This window comes from Scyliorhinus torazame, chromosome 5 (genome assembly GCF_047496885.1).
Source record: "Scyliorhinus torazame isolate Kashiwa2021f chromosome 5, sScyTor2.1, whole genome shotgun sequence".
NCBI classification, from domain to species: Eukaryota; Metazoa; Chordata; class Chondrichthyes; order Carcharhiniformes; family Scyliorhinidae; genus Scyliorhinus; species Scyliorhinus torazame.
Window position 1 is genome coordinate 325,536,812 of NC_092711.1, and position 27,860 is coordinate 325,564,671.

Sequence of the window (27,860 nt, forward strand, 5' to 3'; positions counted from 1 at the left end):
GATAATGTAATTAGTGTGAGGAGCCAGGTTTGTCTGTAGTTTTGCAGATGGCTAGAAGATTTTAAGTTGAGCAGCAATTTGCCATAGGATTTGAGTCTGACAAGACAAAAAGATTTTCAGGTTGTTCTCTCCAAAGGTCTGCACAGATAAGCAACTGATTGCTAACTTTGTTTATGAGTGGATTTTGAACTGTATTGCGGTTGCTTTGTTTGAATGTATACAATGGCAGGTGTAGATAGTGAGTTAAGGCTTTTCTCTTTTATTTAAAGCTATTAATTGTAAAGCTCTTTGGTGTTAATGTGGCTAATTAGAACAAAGAACAAAGAAAGGTACAGCACAGGAACAGGCCCTTCGGCCCTCCAAGCCTGTGCCGACCATGTTGCCCGTCTAAACTAAATTCTTCTACACTTCCTGAGTCCGTATCCCTCTATTCCCATCCTATTCATGTATTTGTCAAGATGCCCCTTAAATGTCACTATCGTCCCTGCTTCCACCACCTCCTCCGGCAGCGAGTTCCAGGCACACACTACCCCCTGCCTCGCACATCTCCTCCAAACCTTGCCCTTCGCACCTTAAACATATGCCCCCTTGTAATTGACCCCTCTACCCTGGGAAAAAGCCTCTGACTATCCACTCTGTCTATGCCCCTCATAATTTTGTAGACCTTAAGTTTAAAATTCTAAGTTTAAATTCAAGTTTGTTTTAACATAAAAGATCAGAATCATCACTCCTAGGGGGAAATATCCTTTCCACACAGTCTTATAGATTGTAAATTGTTTGGGGTCTGGTCCGGTATCCTAACAAAAATTCGGGGCTCTTGACCGGGATTAAAAATGATAATTCCCAGTTTGGTTTGGGATTATTGAATTTAAAGACAGTGAGTGTGAGGAACTGGTTCTTTCTTTCACGTGTTGATACTCTTGTCAGTTCGAGTAGGAAGTGACCTGATTCTTTCAGTGGCAAAGAGTTTCTTGGATATCGACGAGGTCACTCTGAGGGTTTACAAAGGGTGGTTAAGACACAGCATTTGGATTTGATGGACAAGGTGAAGGAGTGAGGAAGGTGGATATAATTCAAGCAATAGCTTAACATTTAAATTTGCCAGAGGCACAGCCTGAATAATTGGAATTAGATAAAATTCATTTACAAATTAAACAATTAGAAATGCAGGAAAAATAAAAGGGAGAAAAAAAGAACTGAAATTGGAAATGCAGGAAAAAGATGAGAGAGAGGAAAAGGAGAGAGCGGCAATTGCAGAGAAAAAGGAAAAACAAAGAGTTTCTCAAAAGGCAATTGAAATGAGAAAACCTGAGATGGAAATGGAGAGACTAGCAAGAGAAGAAAAGGATAAGGAGAGAGAGAACATCAACGTAAAATGTTGGTGGCCAAGGCAGGCGAGGGAGGAGTAACCCCTCAAAAGTCTCATGGGGATATGTTTAGATATATTCAAGTGCTGCCAAGGTTTGATGAGAAAGATATGGAAGTCTTTTTAAAAATCTTATTTGTGAAAGTAGCTAAACAATTGAAGTGGCCAACAACCATGTGTATTGTTAGTTCCAAGTGAGTAGGCAGAGCCAGTGAAATGTTTGCATAACTATCAGAGGAGGTATCGAGGGATTTTGATGAGGTGAGTTAAGCCGTATTAAGTCCATATGAACTAGTGCCAGAGACCAACAGACAGAAGTTTAGAAACCAGGCAGACGTATATGGAATCTGAAAGAAACAAAACAATTTTGATAGGTGGATAAGAGCATTAAAAATAGACCAAACATATATGGTTGAATCTTGCATGCCCTCAGGGTGGGCAATAAATGCTGGCCCAGCCATGAACGAATAAAGAAAGAAAAATGAAGCTCTTTGGGAACAATTATTTTGGTGGAATTTAATGATTCACTTCTCACAGTAGTGAGAACACATGTGGAACAGCAAAGGGTCAAAACTGCTACACTGGCAGCAGAAATGGCTGTTGATTTTGAATTAGTTCACAAATCAAGGTTTGGTTTTCAACATCAATTTTAATCTGTGAAGGAGAGAAAGAGAAGAAATGCACAGGTGGACAAGGGAAAGGAGGTTTTGTTTGATACATTGAGAGTTTGCCTCAGGTTAAAAAGGAAACTTATGAGGGTGAAAATTAAATGTTTTCTTTGTGTGCGATTGGACACACACCGTCGCAGTGTTGGTGACTTAAGACAAGTACTGGGAAGACAGACTCGGTGAAACAGGAATAGCCATGGGGCTATTAAAGTGGCTAAAGAAAGTGGTGCGAAGAAGTGTACAGCCTGTTCAGAGGTTGGCTGATAAACAGATGTCATATCTAACTAAAGATTTTATTTGTGAGGTTTATTCGTGTCCAAGATGGAAGAGGTAAAGAGATTAAGATCTTAAGGGATGCAGCAGCAAGAGACAAGTAGTTCAGGAAGAGTTTTGCCAGGAAAGATGGTATGTGGGATTAGTGGCGAAAGGGGTAGTGTGCCACTATGTAAGGTGAGATTAGAGAGTCCGGTGAAGTGCTGGTGGAAGTAATAGAAAAATGATCTTTCCAGGGGTACACTCTATCCTGGGTAATGATATAGCTGTATCACAGGTGGGAGTGCTGCCTACTGTGGCTGAAAAGCCGGTGCAAAGTCAACAGCTGACTTATTACAAGAAGCATCTCCTGGGGTGTTTCCTGATTGTGTGGTAACAAGTTCACAAAGCCACAGGTTGAGACAGGAGGAGGAGAAATCGAGGAGTGACGATAGGGAGGCTGAGGTTCAGTTATCAGAAACAATCTGACCAGATGGTTGATAAAGAACAAGAGCAGGTGGAGGATGAAGCAGATATCTGTAGTTCAAGAAAGCTGGTAGAATTACAACAGGATTCAGAGATAAAGCAGTTGTATCAGAATGTTTATACAGAAATATTCATAAAGGCCCAATTCTCAACATTGCTCCTTGCCTGAGGTGTGGTGACCCTCAGGTTAAATCACCATCAGTCAGCTCTCCCCCTCAAAGGAGAAAGCAGTCTATGGTCATCTGGGACTGTGGCAACTTTACCTTTACCTTGCAGGTCCCATCTCCCCCAGAGCCACTCCCAGTGCTCCAGGATTCTAAAGCCCTCCTCCCTGCACCATTTTTCCAGCCGTACGTTCATCTGCCTCAACCTCCTCTTTCTGTACTCACTTGTCCATGGTACTGGGCGTCATCCGGAGATTACTACTTTTAAGGTCCTGCTTGTTAATTTTATTCCCGGCTCCCTAAATTCAGACTACAGAACCTCATCCCTTTTTCTGTCTATGCAGTTGGTACCGATGTGGACCACACTGCTAGCTGTCTCCACCTGGGTAATGCCGCTGACGCCCTCAGCCATGACCCGCTGTGACTGGGCCAAGCTCTGGAGGCCGCTGCAATGTCCAGGTGGCTCTGGTACATGGCTGCATGTGATAGGGCAGCCCTGTCCTGGGTCTCGGCCACCGCCTGCACAGAATGCCCCAGGCCTTGGACATCCTGACCCATGGCCGGAACCTTCACCCCCAAGGCCTCCACCGCAGACACTCGTGTGGTGTTGGCCTTGGTGACACACACGGTCGGCACCACCTCCTCCTGCATGCGGTTATGTAGGGCTGGTGCAGGGGTGCGGGTGGGTGTGATGGGAGGGGGGTGACGCGTGCCATTGGGAACCGCAACTTAGCAGGGTCTCGCTTGCTTGCCCAATGCCAACCTCCGCTTCGGTGATTGCCCTCTCCCCGGACCCACCAGTCAGGTCCAGTGCCCGCTGCTCTGCTGCGGTTGTGGGCGGCCTTCTCCGGGGGGGTGGGGGGGAGACAGAAAACGCTCAATGATAGACAGTCGGACGCATGCAGCCCAGGGGGTGGGGAGCTGGCAGCCTTCGTGGCCAGGGCATCCGGCCATGGCAGCAGGTATGGGTGCTGGCACGTGGTGCAGGGTGGGGGTTGCCCTGAATTTTATCAGTTGCCCTCTGGGCAGGGCGGGTGGGGGCACGGTTACGGATGTGTGGGGGTTAGTGCCAGGGCACACAGCTGCCTACTGATCCTGGCCGCCCTGAGGTTGTGCAGTTTCTTACGGCATTGCTGGCCGGTCATGACGGTGTTGCCCACGGTGCTCACGGCCTCTCCCACCTGCGCCCAGGCCTGGTGCAGAGTGTCGGGTGGAAACCCCCTCCCCACTCCTGGGTACAGTGTGGCCCGCTTCTCCTCCACTGTGTCCTGCTCTTGGACCCAGCTCCCGCTTTCCCTCCATGCCCCTTTGTAGCCCCGCTGCTCTCGCTGTCTCTGGCCTCTGGGACCGATCACTTGCCTCCCACTCGTGTCCCTGCCTCTGAACCAGAAGGTCCGGGTTCAAATCGCAGCCCAGGCTCGGACTTCTTGGCCAGGGAGGTTGTGTTCATAATGCGGCCAAACAGGTGGAGTATCAACTTGCAAATCCTGTCAAATGCTCACCAATGACAGACGGTAAGAGGGGGACAAATTCCTGGTCATGTGTTGTAAAGAGTGTTGGAATTTCTACCATCCCCAGCTACAGATTACAACATGCGTGTAAAAGTGCATATTGTCACAGTAACGGATTCCCAAAGTGATCTGTACCACGCACACACACACACACACACCCCTTACATTTCCACCTAGTTTTGTATCAAACATGGATGCATTACTTATCATTTTGATTTGATTTATTATTGTCACATGTATTGGTATACAGTGAAAAAGTATTGTTTCTTGCATGCTGTACAAACAATGCATACCGTACATAGGGAAGGAAGGAGCGACTGCAGAATATAATGTTACAGTTATAGCAAGGTGTAGAGAAAAGATCAACTTAATACGAGGTAGGTCCATTCAAAAGTCTGATGGCAGTAGGGAAGAAGCTGTTCTTGAGTCGGTTGGTACGTGACCTCAAACCTTGGTATCTTTTTCCTGACGGAAGAAGGTGGAAGAGAGTATGTCCGGGGTGCGTGGAGTCCTTAATTATGCTGGCTGCCTTTTCCAGGCAGTGGGAATTATAGACAGTTGATGGATGGGAGGCTGGTTTGCGTGATGGATTGGGCTATATTCACGACCTTTTGTAATTTCCTGCGGTCTTGGGCAGAGCAGGATCCATACCAAACTGTGATACAACCAGAAAGAATTCTTTCAATGGTGCATCTGTAGAAGTTGGTGAGGGTCGTAGCTGACATGCCAAATTTCCTTAGCCTTCTGAGAAAGTAGAGTCATTGCTGGGCTTTCCTAACTATAGTGTCGGCATGGGGGGACCAGGACAGGCTGTTGGTGATCTGGACACCTAAAAACTTGAAGCTCTTGACCCTTTCTACTTCGTTCCCATTGATGTAGACGGGCATGTTCTCCACTAATCTTCCTGAAGTCGAGGACAATCTCCTTCGTTTTGTTGACATTGAAGGAGAGATTATTGTCGTCGCACCAGTTCACCAGATTCTCTATCTCATTCCTGTACTCTGTCTCGTCATTGTTTGAAATCTGGCCCACCACTGTGGTGTCATCAGCAAATTTGAAAATCGAGTTGGAGGGGAATTTGGCCACACAGTCATAGGTGTACAAGGAGTATAGTAGGGGGCTGAGGACACAGCCTTGTGGGGCACCGGTGTTGAGGATGATTGTGGAAGAGGTGTTGTTGCGTATCCTTACTGATTGTGGCCTGTGGGTTAGAAAGTTCAGGATCCAGTCGCAGAGGGAGGAGCTGAGGCCAAGGCGACGGAGTTTGGAGAGGCGTTTCGTAGGAATGATGGTGTTGAAGGCTGAGCTGTAGTCGATAAATAGGTTTCTGACATAAGTGTCTTGGTTATCTAGGTGTTCCAGGGGAGAGTGTAGGGCCATGGAGATGGTGTCTGCTGTGGACCTGTTGCAGCGGTAGGCGAACTGTAGTGGATCAAGGCAATCCGGGAGGCTGGAGTTGATAAAGAAGAGTAAGATAAATTATGAGAGTAAACTTGCACATCTTTGGGTTGTGGGGTAAGAGCCACACAGAGACGGTGAGAATGTGCAAACTCCACACGGACAGTGACCCGGGGCCGGGATCGATCTCGGGTCCGCAGCGCCGCAGCAGTGCTAACCACTTCGCCACCGTACTGCCCCTATGGATACATTTAACAACCAGGGTTTTACTTGCTTTCTCAGTGCAGAATCTTTGGAGAGAGAACCTTTCCAGACCGAACTGAAACACTTTTGTTCAGATGAGAATTCTAGGACCAACTGACTTTACAGACAGACCTGGCTCCTCCCATTACCTACGTCATCTGTGCCCAAAGCATACGCCATTCCTTTGTCTCTTACAAGATGCCCCGTGGCTTGTTTAGCCAGGACCAAACACAATACCCCTCTTAAATTATCTACACCCCAGGGTTCCTTTAAATGTAAACAATATTGAAGGAAAAAACATACAAAGTAGCAAAGATCAGTGGGAGACTAGAGGACTGGGAAATCTTTAGGGAGCAACCGAGAGCTACTAAAAAGGCTATAAAGAAGAGTAAGATAGATTATAAGAGTAAACTTGCTCAGAATATAAAAACAGATCGTAAAAGTTTCTACAAATACATAAAACAAAAAAGAGTGGCTAAGGTAAATATTGGTCCTTTAGAGGATGAGAAGGGAGATTTAATAATGGGAGAAGAGGAAATGGCTGAGGAACTGAACAGGTTTTTTGGGTCGGTCTTCACAGTGGAAGACACAACATGCTAGTGACTGATGGAAATGAGGCTATGACAGGTGAGGACCTTTAGAGGATTGTTATCACTAAGGAGGTACTGATGGGCAAGTTAATGGGGCTAAAGGTAGACAAGTCCCCTGGTTCTGATGGAATGCATTCCAGAGTGCTAAAAGACATGGCTCGGGAAATTGCAAATGCACTAGTGATAATTTACCAAAATTCACTAGACTCTGGGGTGGTCCCGACAGATTGAAAATTAGCAAACGTGACACCACTGCTTAAGAAAGGAGGTAGGCAGAAAGCGGGTAATTATAGGCCAGTGAGCTTAACTTCGGTAGTAGGGAAGATGCTGGAATTTATCATCAAGGAAGAAATAGCGAGGCACCTGGATGGAAATTGTCCCATTGGGCAGACGCAGCATGGGTTCATGAAGGGCAGGTCGTGCCTCACTAATTTAGTGGAATTTTTTGTGGACATTACCAGTGCGGTAGATAACGGGGAGCCAATGGATGTGGTATATCTGGATTTCCAGAAAGCTTTTGACAAGGTGCCACACAAATGGTTGCTGCATAAGATAAAGATGCATGGCATTAAGGGAAAAGTAGTAGCATGGATAGAGGATTGGTTAATTAATAGAAAGCAAAGAGTGGGGATTAGTGGGTATTTCTCTGGTTGGCAATCAGTAGCTAGTGGTGTCCCTCAGGGGATCAGTGTTGGGCCCACAATTGTTCACAATTTACATAGATGATTTGGAGTTGGGGACCAGGGGCAATGTGTCCAAGTTTGCAGACGACACTAAGATGAGTCTTAAAGTAAAAAGGGCAGAGGATACTGGATGTCTGCAGAGGGATTTGGATAGGCTAGGTGAATGGGCTAGGGTCTGGCAGATGGAATACAATGTTGACAAATGTGAGGTTATCCATTTTGGTAGGAATAACATCAAAAGGGATTATTATTTAAATGATAAAATATTAAAACATGCTGCTGTGCAGAGAGACCTGGGTGTGCTAGTGCATGAGTCGCAAAAATTGGTTTACAGGTGCAACAGGTGATTAAGAAGGCAAATGGAATTTTGTCCTTCATTGCTAGAGGGATGGAGTTTAAGAATAGGGAGGTTATGCTGCAATTGTATAAGGTGTTAGTGAGGCCACACCTGGAGTATTGTGTTCCGTTTTGGAGGGTGTGCAGAGGAGATTCACTAGGTTAATCCCAGAGTTGAAGGGGTAGGATTACGAGGAGAGGTTGAGTAGACTGGGACTGTACTTGTTGGAATTTAGAAGGATGAGGGGGGATCTTATAGAAACATATAAAATTATGAAGGGAATAGATAGGATAGATGTGGACAGGTTGTTTCCACTGGCGGGTGAAAGCAGAACTAGGGGGCATAGCCTCAAAATAAGGGGAAGTAGATTTAGGACTGAGTTTAGGAGGAACTTCTTCACCCAAAGGGTTGTGAATCTATGTAATTCCTTGCCCAGTGAAGCAGTAGAGACTCCTTCATTAAATGTTTTAAAGATAAAGATAGTTTTTTGAAGAATAAAGGGATTAAGGGTTATGGTGTTCGGGCCGGAAAGTGGAGCTGAGTCCACAAAAGATCAGCCATGATCTCATTGAATGGCGGAGCAGGCTCGAGGGGACAGATGGCCTACTCCTCCTAGATCTTATGTTCTTATGACTAACCTTTCGAAGCACTTCATGATGATGGATGTCAGAGCCACTGGACGATGGTCATTAAGGCACGCTGCTTGGCTTTTATTTGGTACACGGATGATGGTCGTCTTCTTGAAACAGATAGGGACCTCAGATTGTTGTAAAGAGAGGTTGAAGATGTCCGCGAATACCCTCGCCAGCTGATCCGCGCAAGACCTGAGTGCTCGTCCGGGCCAGTGGCTTCCAGAGGGTTGACCTTCGAGAAGGCTGCTCTGACGTCTGCAATGGTGATCTCAGATACAAGTTCATCAGAGGCTTTTGGGGTGGAGGGCTTGCTCTCGCTGACCTCTTGCTCAAAGCGTGCATAGAATGCGTTGAGCTCATCAGGGAGGGGTGCATTGGAGCCGGTGATTTTACATGCCTTCATCTTGTAGCCTGTTACGTCTTGCAGACCTTGCCATAGTCGGCGGGGGTCCGTGTGGCTGGCCTGGGACTCGAGCTTGGTCTGGTACTGTCTTTTGGCATCTTTGATGGATCTCCTTAGATCATATCTGGCTTTCATGTATAGGTCAGTGTCACCTGACTTGAATGCCTCAGACCGAGACTTCAGCAAGCAGTGGATATTCCTGTTCATCCAGGGTTTCCGGTTGGGAAACACGCGGATTTGCTTCTTTGGCACACAGTCTTCTGCACACTTACTAATGAAGTCAGTTACTGTAGAGGCGTACTCGTTCAGGCTGGCCGCAGAGTTTTTAAATACTGACCAGTCCACTGACCCTTTCCACTGCTTCCACATCCTTCCTATAATGCGGCGACCAGAATTGCACGCAATACTCCAAATGCGGCCGCACCAGAGTTTTGTACAGCTGCAACATGACCTCATGGCTCCGAAGCTCAATCCCTCTACCAATAAAATCTAACACACCGTACGCCTTCTTAACAACCCTCTCAACCTGGGTGGCAACGTTCAGGGATCTATGTACATGGACACCGTGATCTCTCTGCTCATCCACACTGCCAAGAATCTTACCATTAGCCCAGTACTCTGTCTTCCTGTTATTCCTTCCAAAATGAATCACCTCACACTTTTTTGCATTAAACTCCATTTGCCACCTCTCAGCCCAGCGCTGCAGCTTATCTATGTCCCTCGGAAACTTGTAACATCCATCCGCACTGTCCACAACTCCACCGACTTTAGTGTCATCTGCAAATTTACTCACCCATCCTTCTACGCCCTCCAGGTCATTTATAGAAATGACAAACAGCAGTAGCCCCAAAACAGATCCTTGTGGTACACCACTAGTAACTGGACTCCAGTCTGAACATTTCCCATCAACCACCACCCTTTGTCTTCTTCCAGCTAGCCAATTTCTGATCCAAACTACTAAATCACCCTGAATCCCATGCCTCCGTATTTTCTGCAGTAGCCTACCATGGGGAACCTTATCAAACGCATTACTGAAATCCATGTACACCACATCAACTGCTTTACCCTCATCCACCTGTTTGGTCACCTTCTCAAAGAACTCAATAAGGTTTGTGAGGCACGACCTACCCTTCACAAAACCGTGTTGACTATCTCTAATCAAATTATTCCTTTCCAGATGATTATACATCCTATCTCTTATAAACCGTTCCAAGATTTTGCCCACAACAGAAGTAAGGCTCACTGGTCTATAGTTACAGGGGTTGTCTCTACTCCCCTTCTTGAACAAGGGGACAACATTTGCTATCCTCCAGTCTTCTGGCACTATTCCTGTAGACAAAGATGTCTTAAAGATCAAAGCCAAAGGCTCAGCAATCTCCTCCCTAGCATCCCAGAGAATCCTAGGATAAATCCCATCCGGCCCAGGGGACTTATCTATTTTCACACTTTCCAGAATTGCTAACACCTCCTCCTTATGAACCTCAAGCCCTTCTAGTCTAGTATCCTTCTTCCTGTTGACAAGTGTTTTGACTGCTTTAGTAAACCACTGTTCCCTTGATCGACCACTTCCTCCCTGCCTGACAGGTACATACTTAGCAAGGGCACGCAGTAGCTGTTCCTTGAACAAGCTCCACATTTCCATTGTGCCCATCCCCTGCAGTTTTCCTCTCCATCCGATGCATCCTAAGTCTTGCCTCATCGCATCATAATTTCCTTTCCCCCAGATATAACTCTCGCCCTGTGGTATATACCTATCCCTTTCCATCACTAATGTAAACTTAATCGAATTGTGGTCACTATCACCAAAGTGCTCACCTACCTCCATGCCACTAATCACAGGCTGCCTTGGAAAAACCTTGTGTACCCAAATTCGAGATTCCCTCAATCTGGGAAACTGCCTGTGTGTCTGCTCTGCCAAGCCCCTTCACAATATTGTCTGTTTCAATAAGATCACCTCATCCTTGTGAACTCCAGAGATTATACACTCAATTTGCTCATCATAGGACTACCCTCTCACCCCAGAGTCCAATCGAGTGAACCTTTACTGTGTTGCCTCCACGACCAGCGCATCCTGGTTGATAGTGGGTCACTTGGCCTCATTGAATGTCTGAACCAATTCAAAGAGCTAAATGGCTTATTCCTGTTCCTATTTCCTATATTTGGGAGTAATTTGGTGAAATGTTATGGTTGGTTTATGCTGAAATGTCCTTTTATTTGCTTCAGGAGATGACGGAGAATGGGAGCCATCAGCTGATGGTAAAAGCCAAGTTTAACTTCAAACAGAACAATGAGGATGAGCTTTCCTTTTCAAAAGGCGACATTCTGTACGTTAGCCGGGTTGAAGATGGCGGATGGTGGGAAGGCACTCTGAAAGGAAGATCAGGCTGGTTCCCGAGCAACTATGTGCGAGAGATAAAACAAAGTGGTGAGCTGATCACTTTTACACACCTGTGTGTAAAACCCATTCTTCATTCTGACTGTTTAGAAGATCTTGTGTTTGCAGGTCCCTGTGCCCAGGTTGTGAGTGTGTAGTAGAGGAGCTTAAAGTTTCCACTTCTTCATCAATAGTTAACTAAAGATTTCTCCTCAACATTTATTGCACCAAATGGAATGGGTGTGTAATTGGGTCCTCCTAAAGACTCTGTTCCTGGTTCAACACCTGACCACTTTGCCTTTCTGTCTGGTGTTGCCCAAGCACATCGGTGTGAATCGGTGTTCAATAAATGATTCAAATCTCGTGGCTTGTGTAGAATGAACAAGTTTCGGCAAAACACATGGTCTAATTTCGCCACATGTTACAAACTCTCCACTGGTCATTTTCAAAAAGTGCAGGAGTCTCATGATTTTATGACCAGGTTCCTGATCCAGAGGCCTGGATGAATAACCCAGAGAATGTGGGTTCAAATCCCATCCGAGCCTGAGAACTTGAATTCGATTTGAACAAAAGGATTTGGAAATGTAAAACCCGACCATGAAAGCTGTGGGATTGCCACTAAAAACCTGACTGACGCACTGACACCCTTTGGGAAAGGAAACTTGCCTCCTTGTCTGGTGTATAGGAAAGGAGGAGTTGCATTTTTGATTAGGGACAGTATCACGGCAGTACAGAGAGAGGATATATCCGAGCGTTCGTCCACTGAGTCTATATGGGTAGAACTGAAAAATAAGAAGGGTGAGATCACTTTGAAAGGACTGTACTATAGGCCCCCCAAATAGTCAGCGGGATATTGAAGAGCAAATATGTAAAGACTGCTGCCGGAAAAATAGGGTGGTAATAGTTGGGGACTTTAACTTTTCCAACATTAACTGGGGCAGTCGTAGCACTAGGGGTTTGGATGGAGAGAAATTTGTCGAGTGTATTCAGGAAGAATTCCTCATTCAATATGTGGATGGCCCGACTGGAGAGGGGGCAAAACCTGACCACCTTGTGGGAATAAGGAAGGGCTGGTGACAAGTGTTAGTGAGGGATCACTTTGGGACCAGTGACCATAATTCCATTAGTTTTAAGGTAGCTATGGAGAATGATAGTTCTGGCCCAAAAGTTAAATTTCTAAATTGGGGCAAGGCCAATTTTGAGGGTATTAGGCGTGAACTTTCAAAAGTTGATTGGGGGAGCCTATTTGCAGGCAAGGGGACAGCTGGTAAGTGGGAGCCTTTTAAAAAGTTGTTAACTAGGGTTCAGGGTGAACACATTCCTCTTAGAGTGAAGGGTAAGGCTGTCAGAAGGAGGGAATCCTGGATGACTCGGGATATTGAGGCCATGGTCAAAAGTAAGAAGGAGGCATATGACATGCATCGGCAACTGGGATCAAGTGGATACCTTGAAGAGTATTAGGCTTGTCGGAGTAGAGTTGAGAGAAAAATCAGGAGGGCAAAAAGGGGACATGAGATTGTCTTGGCAGATAAGGCAAAGGAAAATCCAAAGAGCTTTTACAGATACATAAAGGGTAAAAGGGTGACTCGGGAGAGGGTAGGGCCTCTTAAGGATAAACAAGGTCATCAATGTGCAGACCCACAAGGGATGGGAGAGGTCCTAAATCAATATTTCTCATCAGTATTTACTGTTGAGAAAGACACGAATGTTAGGGAAATTGGGGAAATAAAAAATGATGTCTTCAGGAGTGTCCATATTACAGAGAAGGAGGTGCTGGAGGTATTAAAGCGCATCAAGATAGATAAATCCCCAGGACCTGATGAAATGTATCCCAGGACATTGTGGGAGGCTAGGGAGGAAATTTCTGGCCCCTAGCTGAGATATTTGAATCATCGACATCCGCAGGAGAGGTGCCTGGAGATTGGAGGGTAGCAAATGTTGTGCCCTTGTTTAAGAAGGGCTGTAGGGATGAGCATGGGACTACAGACAGTTAGCCTTACTTCTGTAGTGGATAAATTGTTCGAGGGTATTCTGAGGGACAGGATCTATAGGCATTTAGACAGGCAAGGGCTAATTAGGGAAAGTCAGCATGGCTTTGTAAGGGGAAAGTCATGTCTCACGAATTTGATTGGGGTTTTGAAGGGGTAACCAAGAAGTTAGATGAGGGCAGTGCACATCTCCCAAAATCTGTCCTGGTCCACCCACGTCGCGCTACCACCAAGAAAGCACAACAGCGCCTATACTTCCTCAGGAAACTATGGAAATTTGGCATGTCCACATTGACTCTTACTAACTTTTACAGATGCACCATCGAAAGCATCCTATCGGGCTGCATCACAGCCTGGTATGGCAACTGCTCAGCCCAAGACCACAAGAAAGTTCAGAGAGTCGTGAACACAGCCCAGTCCCATCACACAAACCTGCCTCCCATCCATTGACTCCATCTACACCTCCCGCTGCCTGGGGAAAGCAGGCAGCATAATCAAAGATGTCTCCCACCCGACTTACTCACTCTTCCAACTTCTTCCATCGGGCAGGAGATACAGAAGTCTGAGAACACGCACGAACAGACTCAAAAACAGCTTCCCTGCTGTTACCAGACTCCTAAACGACCCTCTTATGGACTGACCTGATTAACACTACACCCTGTATGCTTCATCCGATGCCGGTTCTTATGTAGTTACATTGTGTACCTTGTGTTGCCCTATTATATATTTTTTATTTCCTTTCATTTCATGTACTTAATGATCTGTTGAGCTGCTCGCAGAAAAATACTTTTCACTGTACCTTGGTACATGTGACAATAAACAAATCCAATCCAGTTCTAGTCACCCTATTATAGGAAAATATTGTTAAACTAGAAAGTGTGCAGAAGAGATTTACGAGGATGCTACCAGGAGTTGATGGTCTGAGTTATAAGGAGAGGTGGGAATTTTTTCCCTGGAGAGTAGGAGGCTTGGGGTGATTGTATAGAGGTCTATAAAATAATGAAGAGCATAGATAAGGTAGTCAACATCTTTTCCCAAAGGTAGAGGAGTCCAGAACTAGAGGGCATAGGTTGAAGGTGAGAGGGGAGAGATACAAAAGAGACCAGAGGAGGCATTTTTTTTCTCTCAGGGTGGTGAGCATCTGGAATGAGTTGCCAGAGGCAGTGGTAGAGGCGGGTACAATTGTTTCCTTTAAAAAAACAAGTTAGTTACATGGGCAGGGTGGGTCAAGAGGAATATGGGCCAAATGCGAGCAAGTGGGACTAGCTTAGTGATAGAAAATGGGCGGCATGGACAAGCTGGGCCGAAGGGCCTGTTTCCATGCTGTAAACATCTATGACTCTATGACTCTATTAGTTGTTTACTTTGCTGTAGGGAAATTAAGTCACCTTGGAAAGAGAAATCAATATAATTCACAAAACTTTAATCTCTGTCTCCTGTGCCCTTTTCAGTCTTGCTTCTTGCTATCTGAAATTCCCTGCTCACCCCTCCCTCCTTTCCCTTCCCTGCCAATCTCATCTCGCTGTCTCACACCCCTCTCTGCACAAACAGGGAGCACATTTCTGACATAATCCTGACACCCAGAATGTAATGGTTGTGACGGAACCTGGCATTGCCAGCTGCCCCCTCTCACCCCTTGTTCTGGATTTGAAATTTCTTCCTCACCCAAAACTCCGATGTTTAACAATGCCGCTTTGGACTGATAACTCTGAGAATGAACCATATGGTTTTTCTGACTCCCCGTTGATTTTTGGAGCTTGGCTGTGTTGCCGACTGTGCCCAGCTCTGCAGATTATTGATAGACAAGAGAGTGTGACATAAGGAGAGGGGGCAATGAGTACAGAATGCAATTAGCATTCATTTCCTTGAGAAGAACTGGAGAAAAGGTTTAAAACAGTTGTTGAAAGACACTAACTGAAGGTAAAGACAATGTATTTACAATTCTCTGGTCAGTGTGTGACATTCCTTTGTCCAATGACTGCACCATGATGTCTATAACCCTCCCAGTTGGGAGCTCCAAGTTGTTGGGGATCAGTTGGATGCTAATGATGCTGTAACAGGCTGAGCAGACTCATTATCCTTCATCATGCTGGGAGCTGAGGAGAGAGCCATCGGCCTTGCAGGGTAATCTGTGTGGCAGTGTGTGTTCGGAATATCTGCCTTATCCAGTGAGCCGTGTCAACTTGGCTCGCAGAATTATTTTCTGAATCAGGAAGTCTTGGGTTCAGCCCCACTCCTGGATCTGAGCACAGAACCAGCATGTTCTCAATATCCAGTGCCATGAGAGTGCAAAATAATAAATTTGTATTTATTGGTGTCCGACTGGGCCATTTCAGGGCAATAAGAGAAAGGGAAAAATATGTTGTTCAGCTAGAAAGAGAAGATAAACAGCAAGGTTACGGTGATTATGTGCCTTGGATCCTCATAGATCATAGAATTTACAGTGCAGAAGGAGGCCATTCGGCCCATCGAGTCTGCCCTTGGAAAGAGCACCCTACCGAAGCGCACACCTCCACCCTATCCTCGTAACCCAGTAACCCCACCTAACCATTTGGACACGAAGGGCAATTTAACATGGCCAATCCACCTAACAGCATGTCTTTCGGGACTTGTGGGAGGAAACCGGAGCACCCGGAGGAAACCATGCGGCATGGGGAGAATGTACCGACCGACTCGGCACAGACAGTGACCCAAGCCGGGAAACAACCTGGGTCCCTGGAGCTGTGAAGCAACAGTGCTAACCACTGCTACCGTGCCATGTCCCCCTATTAAAGGTTTCCTTCTGGTGATAGTTAGAAACTTTTAACCATCCACACTCGGGAAGAACTGCTATTGGTATTTTGTGCACAAATCAATTGATAAGAAACACTTCAGTCTAAATTATGAGTTTAGTATTTTTCACAACTGCTAGATAGGGACCGCCGTCCATCTTTCTGCGAAATCACTTGTCCATCAACGGGCCCCAGAAACACGTTGATTCCAGGGCTCCACCAAGTGCGGCATTCCCTTGGCTAACCCTGTCTGATGGGGGGGGTGTTGGCATTTTCAAATCCAACCCTTGATTATTTGATTTGATTTATTATTATTGTCACATGTATTAGTATTCAGTACAAAGTGTTGTTTCTTGCATGCTGTATAGACAACGCACACCGTACATGGGGAAAGAAGGAGAGACTACGGAATGTAATGTTAAGCATAGAACGAGAGTAAAAGATAGAATCAGAGGGTATGCTGGACACAGCTTGCAAGAAGTCTCCTTGCTCCAGGGCCATCTTGGGTGGGAGACCTTTGTAAGGGAGACCTTTGTAAGGGAGACCTTTGTAAAGGAGACCTTTGTAAAGGAGACCTTGGTTCAGTTCATTGCGATCCATAAGGACCCAATTCCATCCTCTCCAAGATTTCACCCAGTGACTCAGCAAATATCTTGTTCATTTGCAGATAAACCACTTTCCCCCAAGTCCCTCAAAGGATTCGAGACACCTTCAGTTACCAAGAATTATTACAGTTTGGTAAGTGCCTTGCTTTTGTTTGCATTGTAATAAGCCTGTCTAATAAAATACTGCCTGTGAAATAAATGAGTTTGTAAATTGTTTGCAAAAAGAGTAAGTCTTGTTTAAAATCGGAATAATTGACCAAACCTATTTTTTTAAGACCCATAATTTTTTTCATATAAATTAATTGCATTGGAAAAAGTGCAGCATTTGCCTGGATATGATTTTTGTCCAATTCACTCTGATATTCTACATCAAAGCTCTGGCTCTGTCTGTTTAGCAGCAGGTTCTTCACACACATCTCTCTCAGCAGGAGCATTCGGAACATCTGACAGCATGTTTTGTGGCCCACACCCTTAGCTTCTCCCTCATTGGTATTGATGGGCAATATGGCCCAGGGCCGCCTTTTACAGTCTCCCTGCCACGGAGCAAAATGGGACAGATGGGAGACTCAAGTCTACAATAAAACGTTTCTTTTTAAAGAGAAGACTTGTATTTGAAATGAGCAAACGTGACACCACTGTTTAAAAAAGGAGGTAGGCAGAAAGCGGGTAATTATGGGCCAGTGAGCTTAACTTCGGTAGTAGGGAAGATGCTGGAATCTATCATCAAGGAAGAAATAGCGAGGCAACTGGATGGAAATTGTCCCATTGGGCAGACGCAACATGGGTTCATAAAGGGCAGGTCGTGCCTCACTAATTTAGTGGAATTTTTTGAGGACATTACCAGTGCGGTAGATAACGGGGAGCCAATGGATGTGGTATATCTGGATTTCCAGAAAGCTTTTGACAAGGTGCCACACAAAACGTTGCTGCATAAGATAAAGATGCATGGCATTAAGGGTAAAGTAGTAGCATGGATAGAGGTTTGGTTAATTAATAAAATGCAAAGAGTGGGGATTAATGTGTGTTTCTCTGGTTGGCAATCAGTAGCTAGCGGTGTCCCTCAGGGATCAGTGTTGGGCCCACAATTGTTCACAATTTACATAGATGATTTGGAGTTGGGGGCCAAGGGCAATGTGTCCAAGTTTGCAGACGACACTAAGATGAGTGGTAAAGCAAAAAGTGCAGAGGATACCAGAAGCCTGCAGAGGGATTTGGATAGGTTAAGTGAATGAGCTAGGGCCTGGCAGATGGAATACAATATTGACAAATGTGAGATTATCCATTTTGGTAGGAATAACATCAAAAGGGATTATTATTTAAATGATAAAATATTAAAACATGCTGCTGTGCAGAGAGACCTGGGTGTGCTAGTGCATGAGTCTTTTAAAGTTGGTTTACAGGTGCAACAGGTGATTAAGAAGGCAAATGGAGTTTTGTCCTTCATTGCTACAGGGATGGAGTTTAAGACTAGGGAGGTTATGCTGCAATTGTATAAGGTGTTAGTGAGGCCACACCTGGAGTATTGTGTTCAGTTTTGGTCTCCTTACCTGAGAAAGGACGTACTGGCACTGGAGGGTGTGCAGAGGAGATTCACTAGGTTAATCCCAGAGCTGAAGGGGTTGGATTACGAGGAGAGGTTGAGTAGACTGGGACTGTACTTGTTGGAATTTAGAAGGATGAGGGGGGATCTTATAGAAACATATAAAATTATGAAGGGAATAGATAGGATAGATGCGGGCAGGTTGTTTCCACTGGCGGATGAAAGCAGAACTAGGGGGCATAGCCTCAAAATAAGGGGAAGTAGATTTAGGACTGAGTTTAGGAGGAACTTCTTCACCCAAAGGGTTGTGAATCTATGGAATTCCTTGCCCAGTGAAGCAGTAGAGGCTCCTTCATTAAATGTTTTTAAGATAAAGATAGTTTTTTGAAGAATAAAGGGATTAAGGGTTATGGTGTTCGGGCCGGAAAGTGGAGCTGAGTCCACAAAAGATCAGCCATGATCTCATTGAATGGCGGAGCAGGCTCGAGGGGCCAGATGGCCTACTCCTGCTCCTAGTTCTTATGTTCTTATGTATTTCTAGAACTCTTTCCACAATCTCCGGACCTCACAGAGAATGAGCCGCTTTGGAAGTGTAGAAAGTGTTGCAAAGGATAATTTGTGCTCCGCAAGCTCCCACAGGTATCAATGTGTTAAAGATCATCTGTTTCAGCAACATTAATTAAAGTATATATATTGGTCAGAACAACAGCGAGGTGTCCCTGTGTTCTTTCACATAGTGGTTGTGGGATCATTTACATCCACCTAACACCGAAGACAGGGCCTCAGTATAATGTCTCAGCCATACCAGAACTCTGACAGTGCAGTCCTCCCTCAGTGCTGATCCTCTGACAGTGCGGCACTCCCTCAGTACTGACCCTCTGACAGTGCAGCACTCCCTCAGTACTGACCCTCTGACAGTGCAGCACTCCCTCAGTACCGACCCTCTGACAGTGCAGCACTCCCTCAGTACTGACCCTCTGACAGTGCAGTCCTCCCTCAGTGCTGATCCTCTGACAGTGCGGCACTCCCTCAGTACTGACCCTCTGACAGTGCAGCACTCCCTCAGTACTGACCCTCTGACAGTGCAGCACTCCTCAGTACTGATCCTCTGACAGTGCAGCACTCCCTCAGTACTGACCCTCTGACAGTGCGGCACTCCCTCAGTACTGACCCTCTTGACAGTGCAGCACTCCCTCAGTACTGACCCTCTGACAGTGCAGCACTCCCTCAGTACTGACCCTCTGACAGTGCAGCACTCCCTCAGTACTGACCCTCTGACAGTGCAGCACTCCCTCAGTACTGACCCTCTGACAGTGCAGCACTCCCTCAGTACTGACCCTCTGACAATGCGGCACTCCCTCAGTACTGACCCTCTGACAGGGCGGCACTTCCTCAGTACTGACCCTCTGACAGTGCAGCACTCCCTCAGTACTGACCCTCTGACAGTGCGGCACTCCCTCAGTACTGACCCTCTGACAGTGCAGCACTCCCTCAGTACTGACCCTCTGACATTGCAGCACTCCCTCAGTACTGACCCTCTGACAGTGCAGCACTCCCTCAATACTGACCCTCTGACAGTGCAGCACTCCCTCAGTACTGACCCTCTGACAGTGCAGCACTCCCTCAGTACTGACCCTCTGACAGTGCTGCACTCCCTCAGTACTGACCCTCTGACAGTGCAGCACTCCCTCAATACTGACCCTCTGACAGTGCAGCACTCCCTCAGTACTGACCCTCTGACAGTGCAGCACTCCCTCAGTACTGACCCTCTGACAGTGCGGCACTCCCCCAGTACTGACCCTCTGACAGTGCTGCACTCCCTCAGTACTGACCCTCTGACAGTGCGGCACTCCCTCAGTACTGACCCTCTGACAGTGCGGCACTCCCTCAGTACTGACCCTCTGACGATGCAGCCCTCCCTCAGGACTGACCCTCTGACAGTGCGGCACTCCCTCAGTACTGACCCTCTGACAGTGCGGCACTCCCTCAGTACTGACCCTCTGACAGGGCAGTGGGTTTGTTTGTTCAGGTCGCTGGGGTGCCGATGAGCCTCAGCCGATACCCTTAGAAATTGAAAGGAAATTAATTTGCTTCTTGAATCTGAAGGGAAGGGAAATATCCTGTTTTGAGATTGACAAACTCCGTAACTGCCATGAAATTGAATTTGACAAATAGTCCATTCACCTACCCTTAAAATTTGTATGTATTTTGCTCCAGATTCGGTTGTCTGGTTAATACAACAAGTTAATAGTTTTGGGTCTTCTGGCACTGGCTCCTTGTTTAATATCTAACAATGAGATGTTCACGTCTGGTCACTTCCTGGTGTCTTTTGGTTGAGATGTTAACCTGACGCCCCAGCTGCCTGTGCGAGTGGACGGTTACGTTCCCACAGCAGTATTTCGAAGGAGCATGGGAGTTATCGCTGGTGTCTTTATCCATTAATCAACATCATTAATACAAACATACATCAGATCATTATTGCACTGCTGTGTGGGGAAACGTACTGTGTCCAAATTAGCTGCTGCATACTTGAAAATGTAATTAATTGGCATTACTACTGACGAGGTTTGTCTTTCCGAACCCACATGCTGTTTTTCCCCCCCCGAGTGGGGCCTGGAGTTAACAATCTTGGAATTTCACTGGGATTTCTATTCTCTTTTTCAACTATTCTGCTGACAGGAATGTTCAACTTGGCCTAAAATGGGGCAAATCTACTCCTTCAATTTGTTCTGAATACCAGGTTTGAACCATAAAATCCAGTGAATTAGTGGGACTTGTGATTTTCAGCTCACCTGAGCTCTCGTCAGCTGCATGAGGAACAGGCAACATTCCTCGGCGCGGTGCTGCACACTGAATAAAAACAATCCAATTCTCCTGTTTCCTCGGTAATGGATTGTCATCTTGAACTTTACTCTTTACAAATGTGAGGTAATGCATTTTGGAAGGGCTAATGCAGGTAGGGAATATACAGTGAATGGTAGAACCCTCAAGAGTATTGAAAGTCAAAGAGATCTAGGAGTACAGGTCCACAGGTCATTGAAAGGGGCAACACAGGTGGAGAAGGTAGTCAAGAAGGCATACGGCATGCTTGCCTTCATTGGACGGGGCATTGAGTATAAGAATTGGCAAGTCATGTTGCAGCTGTATAGAACCTTAGTTAGGCCACACTTGGAGTATAGTGTTCAATTCTGGTCGCCACACTACCAGAAGGATGTGGAGGCTTTAGAGAGGGTGCAGAAGAGATTTACCAGAATGTTGCCTGGTATGGAGGGCATAAGCTATGAGGAGCGATTGAATAAACTCGGTTTGTTCTCTCTGGAACGAAGGAGGTTGAGGGGCGACCTGATAGAGGTCTACAAAATTATGAGGGGCATAGACAGAGTGGATAGTCAGAGGCTTTTCCCCAGGGTAGAGGGGTCAATTACTAGGGGGCATAGGTTTAAGGTGAGAGGGGCAAGGTTTAGAGTAGATGTACGAGGCAAGTTTTTTACGCAGAGGGTAGTGGGTGCCTGGAACTCGCTACCGGAGGAGGTAGTGGAAGCAGGGACGATAGGGACATTTAAGGGGCATCTTGACAAATATATGAATAGGATGGGAATAGAAGGATACGGACCCAGGAAGTGTAGAAGATTGTAGTTTAGTCGGGCAGTATGGTCGGCGCGGGCTTGGAGGGCCGAAGGGCCTGTTCCTGTGCTGTACATTTCTTTGTTCTTTGTTCTTTGTTCTTTTGAGGAGGGAGTTTCATTTGGAATTTGTAAACTGCACATGTAGCTTCTGCCTGGGCTGCCTGAAGCAGTGCACCCTGCAGTTATCCACATCTATTTTGAAGGGGAGCTGACGAATTTGAAAGATATTACCCATGGAACAATACAATTGAATAATGTTCTGGAGCTTCAGAATTCTGTGCAGACCCGTCTCCACCCCACAGCAAGCCTGAGGTCGGCAGTGGGGAAAATTCTAGAATCTACTATCAAAGGGTTTTATAGCTGAGCAGTTAGAAAATAGTAGCAGGGTCGGACAGAGCCTGCATTTATAAAGGGGAAATCATGTTTGACAAATTTACTGGAATTCTTCGAGGATGTCATTAGTAGGGTTGATGAGGGAGAGCGAGTGGATGTGGTATATTTGGATTTTCAGAAGGCTTCTGACCAAGTCCTACATTCAGGGCAGCACGGTAGCATAGTGGCTAGCACAATGGCTTCACAGCGCCAGGGTCCCAGGTTCGATTCCCAGCTCGGGTGACTGCCTGAGCGGAGTTTGCACTTTCTCCCCGTGTCTGCGTGGGTTTCCTCCGGGTGCTCCGGTTTCTTCCCACAGTCCTATGATGCGTAGGTTAGGTGGATTGGCCATGATAAATTGCCCTTGGGTTAGATGGAGTTGCTGGGTTACAGGGATCGGGTGGAGACGAGGACTTAAGTAGGGTGCCCTTTCCAAGAGCCGGTGCAGACTCGATGGGCCGAATGGCCTCTGTCTGCATTGTAAATTCTATGAAAATTCTATAAGAGATTAGCGTGTAAAATTAAAGCGCATGGGATTTGGAATAGTGTATTGAGATCGATGGAAAACTGGTTGGCCAACAGGAAGTGTGAGGTAACAGGTCTTTTTCCGATTTGAGGCAGTGACTGTGAGGTACCACGGACTGGTACCGGGACCCCAACTATTCACAATATATATAAATGATTTAAATGATCCTGGGAGTGTGGACAGTGTCTGCCAGTGACACTGGGAGCTTGTGCAGGAGCCTCTGCAGTGCCAGGCCTGGAACGCCAGCAGTGCCGGACCGTGTGACTGGGAGCGTCGGCAGTACCGGCCCGTGAGTCCGGGAACATCAGCAGGGCCGGACCGTGTGACCGGGAGCGTCAGCAGTGTTCACCTGTGTGACCGGGAGCGTCGTCAGTGCTCACCTGTGACCGGGAGCTTCGGCAGTGCCCACCTGTGACCGGGAGTGTCGGCAGTGCTTACCTGTGACCGGGAGCGTCAGCAGTGCCCACCTGTGACAGGGAGCGTCGGCAGTGCCCACCTGTGACAGGGAGCGTCGGCAGTGCCCACCTGTGACAGGGAGCGTCGGCAGTGCCCACCTGTGACAGGGAGCGTCGGCAGTGCCCACCTGTGACAGGGAGCGTCGGCAGTGTCCACCTGTGACAGGGAGCGTCGGCAGTGCCCACCTTTGACAGGGAGCGTCGGCAGTGCTTACCTGTGACCGGGATCGTCGGCAGTGCTTAGCTGTGACCGGGAGCGTCAGCAGTGCCCACCTGTGTGACAGGGAGCGTCGGCAGTGTCCACCTGTGACAGGGAGCGTCGGCAGTGCCCACCTGTGACCGGGAGTGTCGGCAGTGTTCACCTGTGTGACTGGGAGCGTCGGCAGTGCCAACCTGTGACCAGGAGCGTGGGCGGTCTTCACCTGTGTGACCGGGAGCGTGGGCGGTCTTCACCTGTGTGACCGGGAGCGTGGGCTGTCTTCACCTGTGTGACCGGGAGCGTGGGCTGTCTTCACCTGTGTGACCGGGAGCGTGGGCAGTGCCCACCTGTGTGACCGGCAGCGGCGGCAGTGTTCACCTGTGTGACCGGGAGCGTCGGCAATGCCCACCTGTGACCGAGAGCGTGGGCTGTGCCCACCTGTGTGACCGGGAGCGTGGGCTGTCTTCACCTGTGTGACCGGGAGCGTGGGCGGTGTTCACCTGTGTGACCGGGAGCGTCGGCAGTGTTCACCTGTGTGACCGGGAGCGTCGGCAGTGTTCACCTGTGACCGGGATCGTCGGCAGTGCTCACCTGTGACCGGGAGCGTCGGCAGTGTTCACCTGTCTGACCGGGAGCGTCGGCAGTGCTCACCTGTATGACCGGCAGCGTCGGCAGTGCCCTCCTGTGACCGGGAGCCTCGACAGTTCCCACCTGTGACCGGGAGCGTCGGCAGTGTTCACCTGTATTCCCGAGAGCGTCGGCAGTGCCCACCTGTGACCGAGAGCGTTCGCAGTGCCCACCTGTGACCGGGAGCGTCGGCAGTGCCCACCTGTGACCGGGAGCATTGGCAGTGCCCACCTGTGACCGAGAGCGTTGGCAGTCCCCACCTGTGACCGGGAGCGTCAGCAGTGCTCACCTGTGACCGGGAGCGTTGGCATTGCCCACCTGTGAGACCGGGAGCGTTGGCAGTGCCCACCTGTGAGACCGGGAGCGTCGGCAGTGCTCACCTGTGACCGGGAGCGTCGGCAGTGCCAACCTGTATGACCGGGAGCGTCGGCAGTGCTCACCTGTATGACCGGGAGCGTCGGCAGTGCTCACCTGTGACCGGGAGCGTCGGCAGTGCTCACCTGTGACCGGGAGCGTCGGCAGTGTTCACCTGTGACCGGGAGCGTCGGCAGTGCTCACCTGTGACCGGGAGCGTCGGCAGTGCCCACCTGTGACCGGGAGCGTTGGCAGTGCCCTCCTGTGACCGGGAGCCTCGACAGTTCCCACCTGTGACCGGGAGCGCCGGCAGTGTTCACCTGTGTGACCGGGAGCGTCGGCAGTGCCCACCTGTGACCGGGAGCGTTTGCAGTGCCCACCTGTGACCGAGAGCGTTGGCAGTGCCCACCTGTGACCGGGAGCGTCGGCAGTGCCCACCTGTGACCGGGAGCGTTGGCAGTGCCCACCTGTGAGACCAGGAGCGTCAGCAGTGCCCACCTGTGACCGGGAGCGTCGGCAGTGCCCACCTGTGAGACCAGGAGCGTCGCCAGTGCCCACCTGTGAGACCGGGAGCGTTGGCACTGCTCATCTGTGACTGGGAGCGTCGGCAGTGCTCACCTGTGACCGGGAGCGTCGGCAGTGCTCACCTGTATGACCGGGAGCGTCGGCAGTGCCCTCCTGTGACCGGGAGCCTCGACAGTTCCCACCTGTGATCGGGAGCGTCGGCAGTGTTCACCTGTATTCCCGAGAGCGTCGGCAGTGCCCACCTGTGACCGAGAGAGTTGGCAGTGCCCACCTGTGACCGGGAGCGTTGGCAGTGCCCACCTGTGTGACCGGCAGCGTCGGCAGTGTTCACCTGTGTGACCGGGCGCGTCGACAGTGCCCACCTGTGACCGGGAGCGTTGGCAGTGCCCACCTGTGACCGGGAGCGTCAGCAGTGCCCACCTGTTACCGGGAGCGCGGCAGTGCCCACCTGTGAGACCGGGAGCGTCGGCAGTGCCCACCTGTGACCGGGAGCGTCGGCAGTGTTCACCTGTGACCGGGAGCGTCGGCAGTGCCCACCTGTGACCCGGAGTGTCGGCAGTGTTCACCTGTGACCGGGAGCGTCGGCAGTGTTCACCTGTGACCGGGAGCGTCGGCAGTGCCCACCGGTGACCGGGGGTGTCGGCAGTGTTCACCTGTGAGACCGGGAGCGAAAGCAATGACCACCTGTGACCGGGAGTGTCGGCAGTGTTCACCTGTGTGACCGGGAGCGTCAGCAGTGCCCACCTGTGACCTGGAGCGTCGGCAGTGCTCACCTGTGACCGGGAGCGTCGACAGTGTTCACCTGTGACCGGGAGCGTCGGCAGTGATCACCTGTGTGACCGGGAGCGTCGGCAGTGCCCACCTGTGACCGGGAGCGTTGGCAGTGCCCTCGTGTGACCGGGAGCCTCGACAGTTCCCACCTGTGACCGGGAGCGCCGGCAGTGTTCACCTGTGTGACCGGGAGCGTCGGCAGTGCCCACCTGTGACCGGGAGCGTTTGCAGTGCCCACCTGTGACCGAGAGCGTTGGCAGTGCCCACCTGTGACCGGGAGCGTCAGCAGTGCCCACCTGTGACTGGGAGCGTTGGCAGTGCCCACCTGTGAGACCAGGAGCGTCGGCAGTGCCCACCTGTGACCGGGAGCGTCGGCAGTGCCCACCTGTGAGACCGGGAGCGTCAGCAGTGCCCACCTGTGAGACCGGGAGCGTCGGCAGTGCTCATCTGTGACCGGGAGCGTCGGCAGTGCTTACCTGTGACCGGGAGCGTCGGCAGTGTTCACCTGTGTGACCGCGAGCATCGGCAGTGCTCACCTGTATGACCGGGAGCGTCGGCAGTGCCCTCCTGTGACCGGGAGCCTCGACAGTTCCCACCTGTGATCGGGAGCGTCGGCAGTGTTCACCTGTATTCCCGAGAGCGTCGGCAGTGCCCACCTGTGACCGAGAGAGTTGGCAGTGCCCACCTGTGACCGGGAGCGTCGGCAGTGTTCACCTGTGTGACCGGGAGCGTTGGCAGTGCCCACCTGTGTGACCGGGAGCGTTGGCAGTGCCCATCTGTGTGACCGGCAGCGTCGGCAGTGTTCACCTGTGTGACCGGGAGCGTTGGCAGTGCCCACCTGTGACCGGGAGCGTTGGCAGTGCCCACCTGTGACCGGGAGCGTCAGCAGTGCCCACCTGTGACCGGGAGCGCGGCAGTGCCCACCTGTGAGACCGGGAGCGTCGGCAGTGCCCACCTGTGAGACCGGGAGCGTCGGCAGTGCCCACCTGTGACCGGGAGCGTCGGCAGTGTTCACCTGTGACCGGGAGCGTCGGCAGTGTTCACCTGTGACCCGGAGCGTTGGCAGTGCCCACCTGTGATCGGGAGCATTGGCAGTGCCCACCTGTGACCGGGAGCGTCGGCAGTGCCCACCTGTGACCCGGAGTGTCGGCAGTGTTCACCTGTGAGACCGAGAGCGTTGGCAGTGTTCACCTGTGACCGGGAGCGTCGGCAGTGCTCACCTGTGACCTGGAGCGTCGGCAGTGTTCACCTGTGACCGGGAGCGTCGGCAGTGCTCACCTGTGACCGGGAGCGTCGGCAGTGCTCACCTGTGACCGGGAGCGTCGGCAGTGCTCACCTGTGACCGGAAGCGTCGGCAGTGTTCACCTGTGACCGGGAGCGTCGGCAGTGCCCACCGGTGACCGGGGGTGTCGGCAGTGTTCACCTGTGACCGGGAGCGTCGGCAGTGTTCACCTGTGAGCCCGGGAGCGAAAGCAATGACCACCTGTGACCGGGAGCGTCGGCAGTGTTCACCTGTGTGACCGGGAGCGTCAGCAGTGCCCACCTGTGACCGGGAGCGTCGGCAGTGCTCACCTGTGACCGGGAGCGTCGGCAGTGTTCACCTGTGACCGGGAGCGTCGGCAGTGCTCACCTGTGTGACCGGGAGCGTTGGCAGTGCCCACCTGTGACCGGGAGCGTTGGCAGTGCCCTTCTGTGACCGGGAGCCTCGACAGTTCCCACCTGTGACCGGGAGCGCCGGCAGTGTTCACCTGTGTGACCGGGAGCGTCGGCAGTGCCCACCTGTGACCGGGAGCGTTTGCAGTGCCCACCTGTGACCGAGAGCGTTGGCAGTGCCCACCTGTGACCGGGAGCGTCAGCAGTGCCCACCTGTGACCGGGAGCGTTGGCAGTGCCCACCTGTGAGACCAGGAGCGTCGGCAGTGCCCACCTGTGACCGGGAGCGTCGGCAGTGCCCAGCTGTGAGACCGGGAGCGTCGGCAGTGCCCACCTGTGAGACCGGGAGCGTCGGCAGTGCCCACCTGTGAGACCGGGAGCGTCGGCAGTGCTCATCTGTGACCGGGAGCGTCGACAGTGCTTACCTGTGACCGGGAGCGTCGGCAGTGTTCACCTGTGTGACCGGGAGCGTCGGCAGTGCTCACCTGTATGACCGGGAGCGTCGGCAGTGTCCTCCTGTGACCGGGAGCCTCGACAGTTCCCACCTGTGATCGGGAGCGTCGGCAGTGTTCACCTGTATTCCCGAGAGCGTCGGCAGTGCCCACCTGTGACCGAGAGAGTTGGCAGTGCCCACCTGTGACCGGGAGCGTCGGCAGTGTTCACCTGTGTGACCGGGAGCGTTGGCAGTGCCCACCTGTGTGACCGGGAGCGTTGGCAGTGCCCACCTGTGTGACCGGGAGCG

The 27,860-nt window shown here is 50.0% G+C and overlaps 1 protein-coding gene across 3 annotated transcripts in view; it reads left to right on the top strand.

Moving 5' to 3' along the window:
• The window catches only part of arhgef6 (Rac/Cdc42 guanine nucleotide exchange factor (GEF) 6), a 250,702-nt gene that overhangs the window by 86,716 nt on the left and 136,126 nt on the right, over nt 1–27,860 (top strand). For all 3 annotated transcript variants that reach the window (XM_072505979.1, XM_072505977.1, XM_072505978.1), the window contains 2 exons: nt 10,957–11,158; nt 16,534–16,604. In XM_072505979.1, the coding sequence (XP_072362080.1) occupies nt 10,960–11,158; nt 16,534–16,604 (270 nt within the window). In that variant the 5' untranslated portion in view covers nt 10,957–10,959. The remainder of the gene's footprint in view (nt 1–10,956; nt 11,159–16,533; nt 16,605–27,860) is intronic.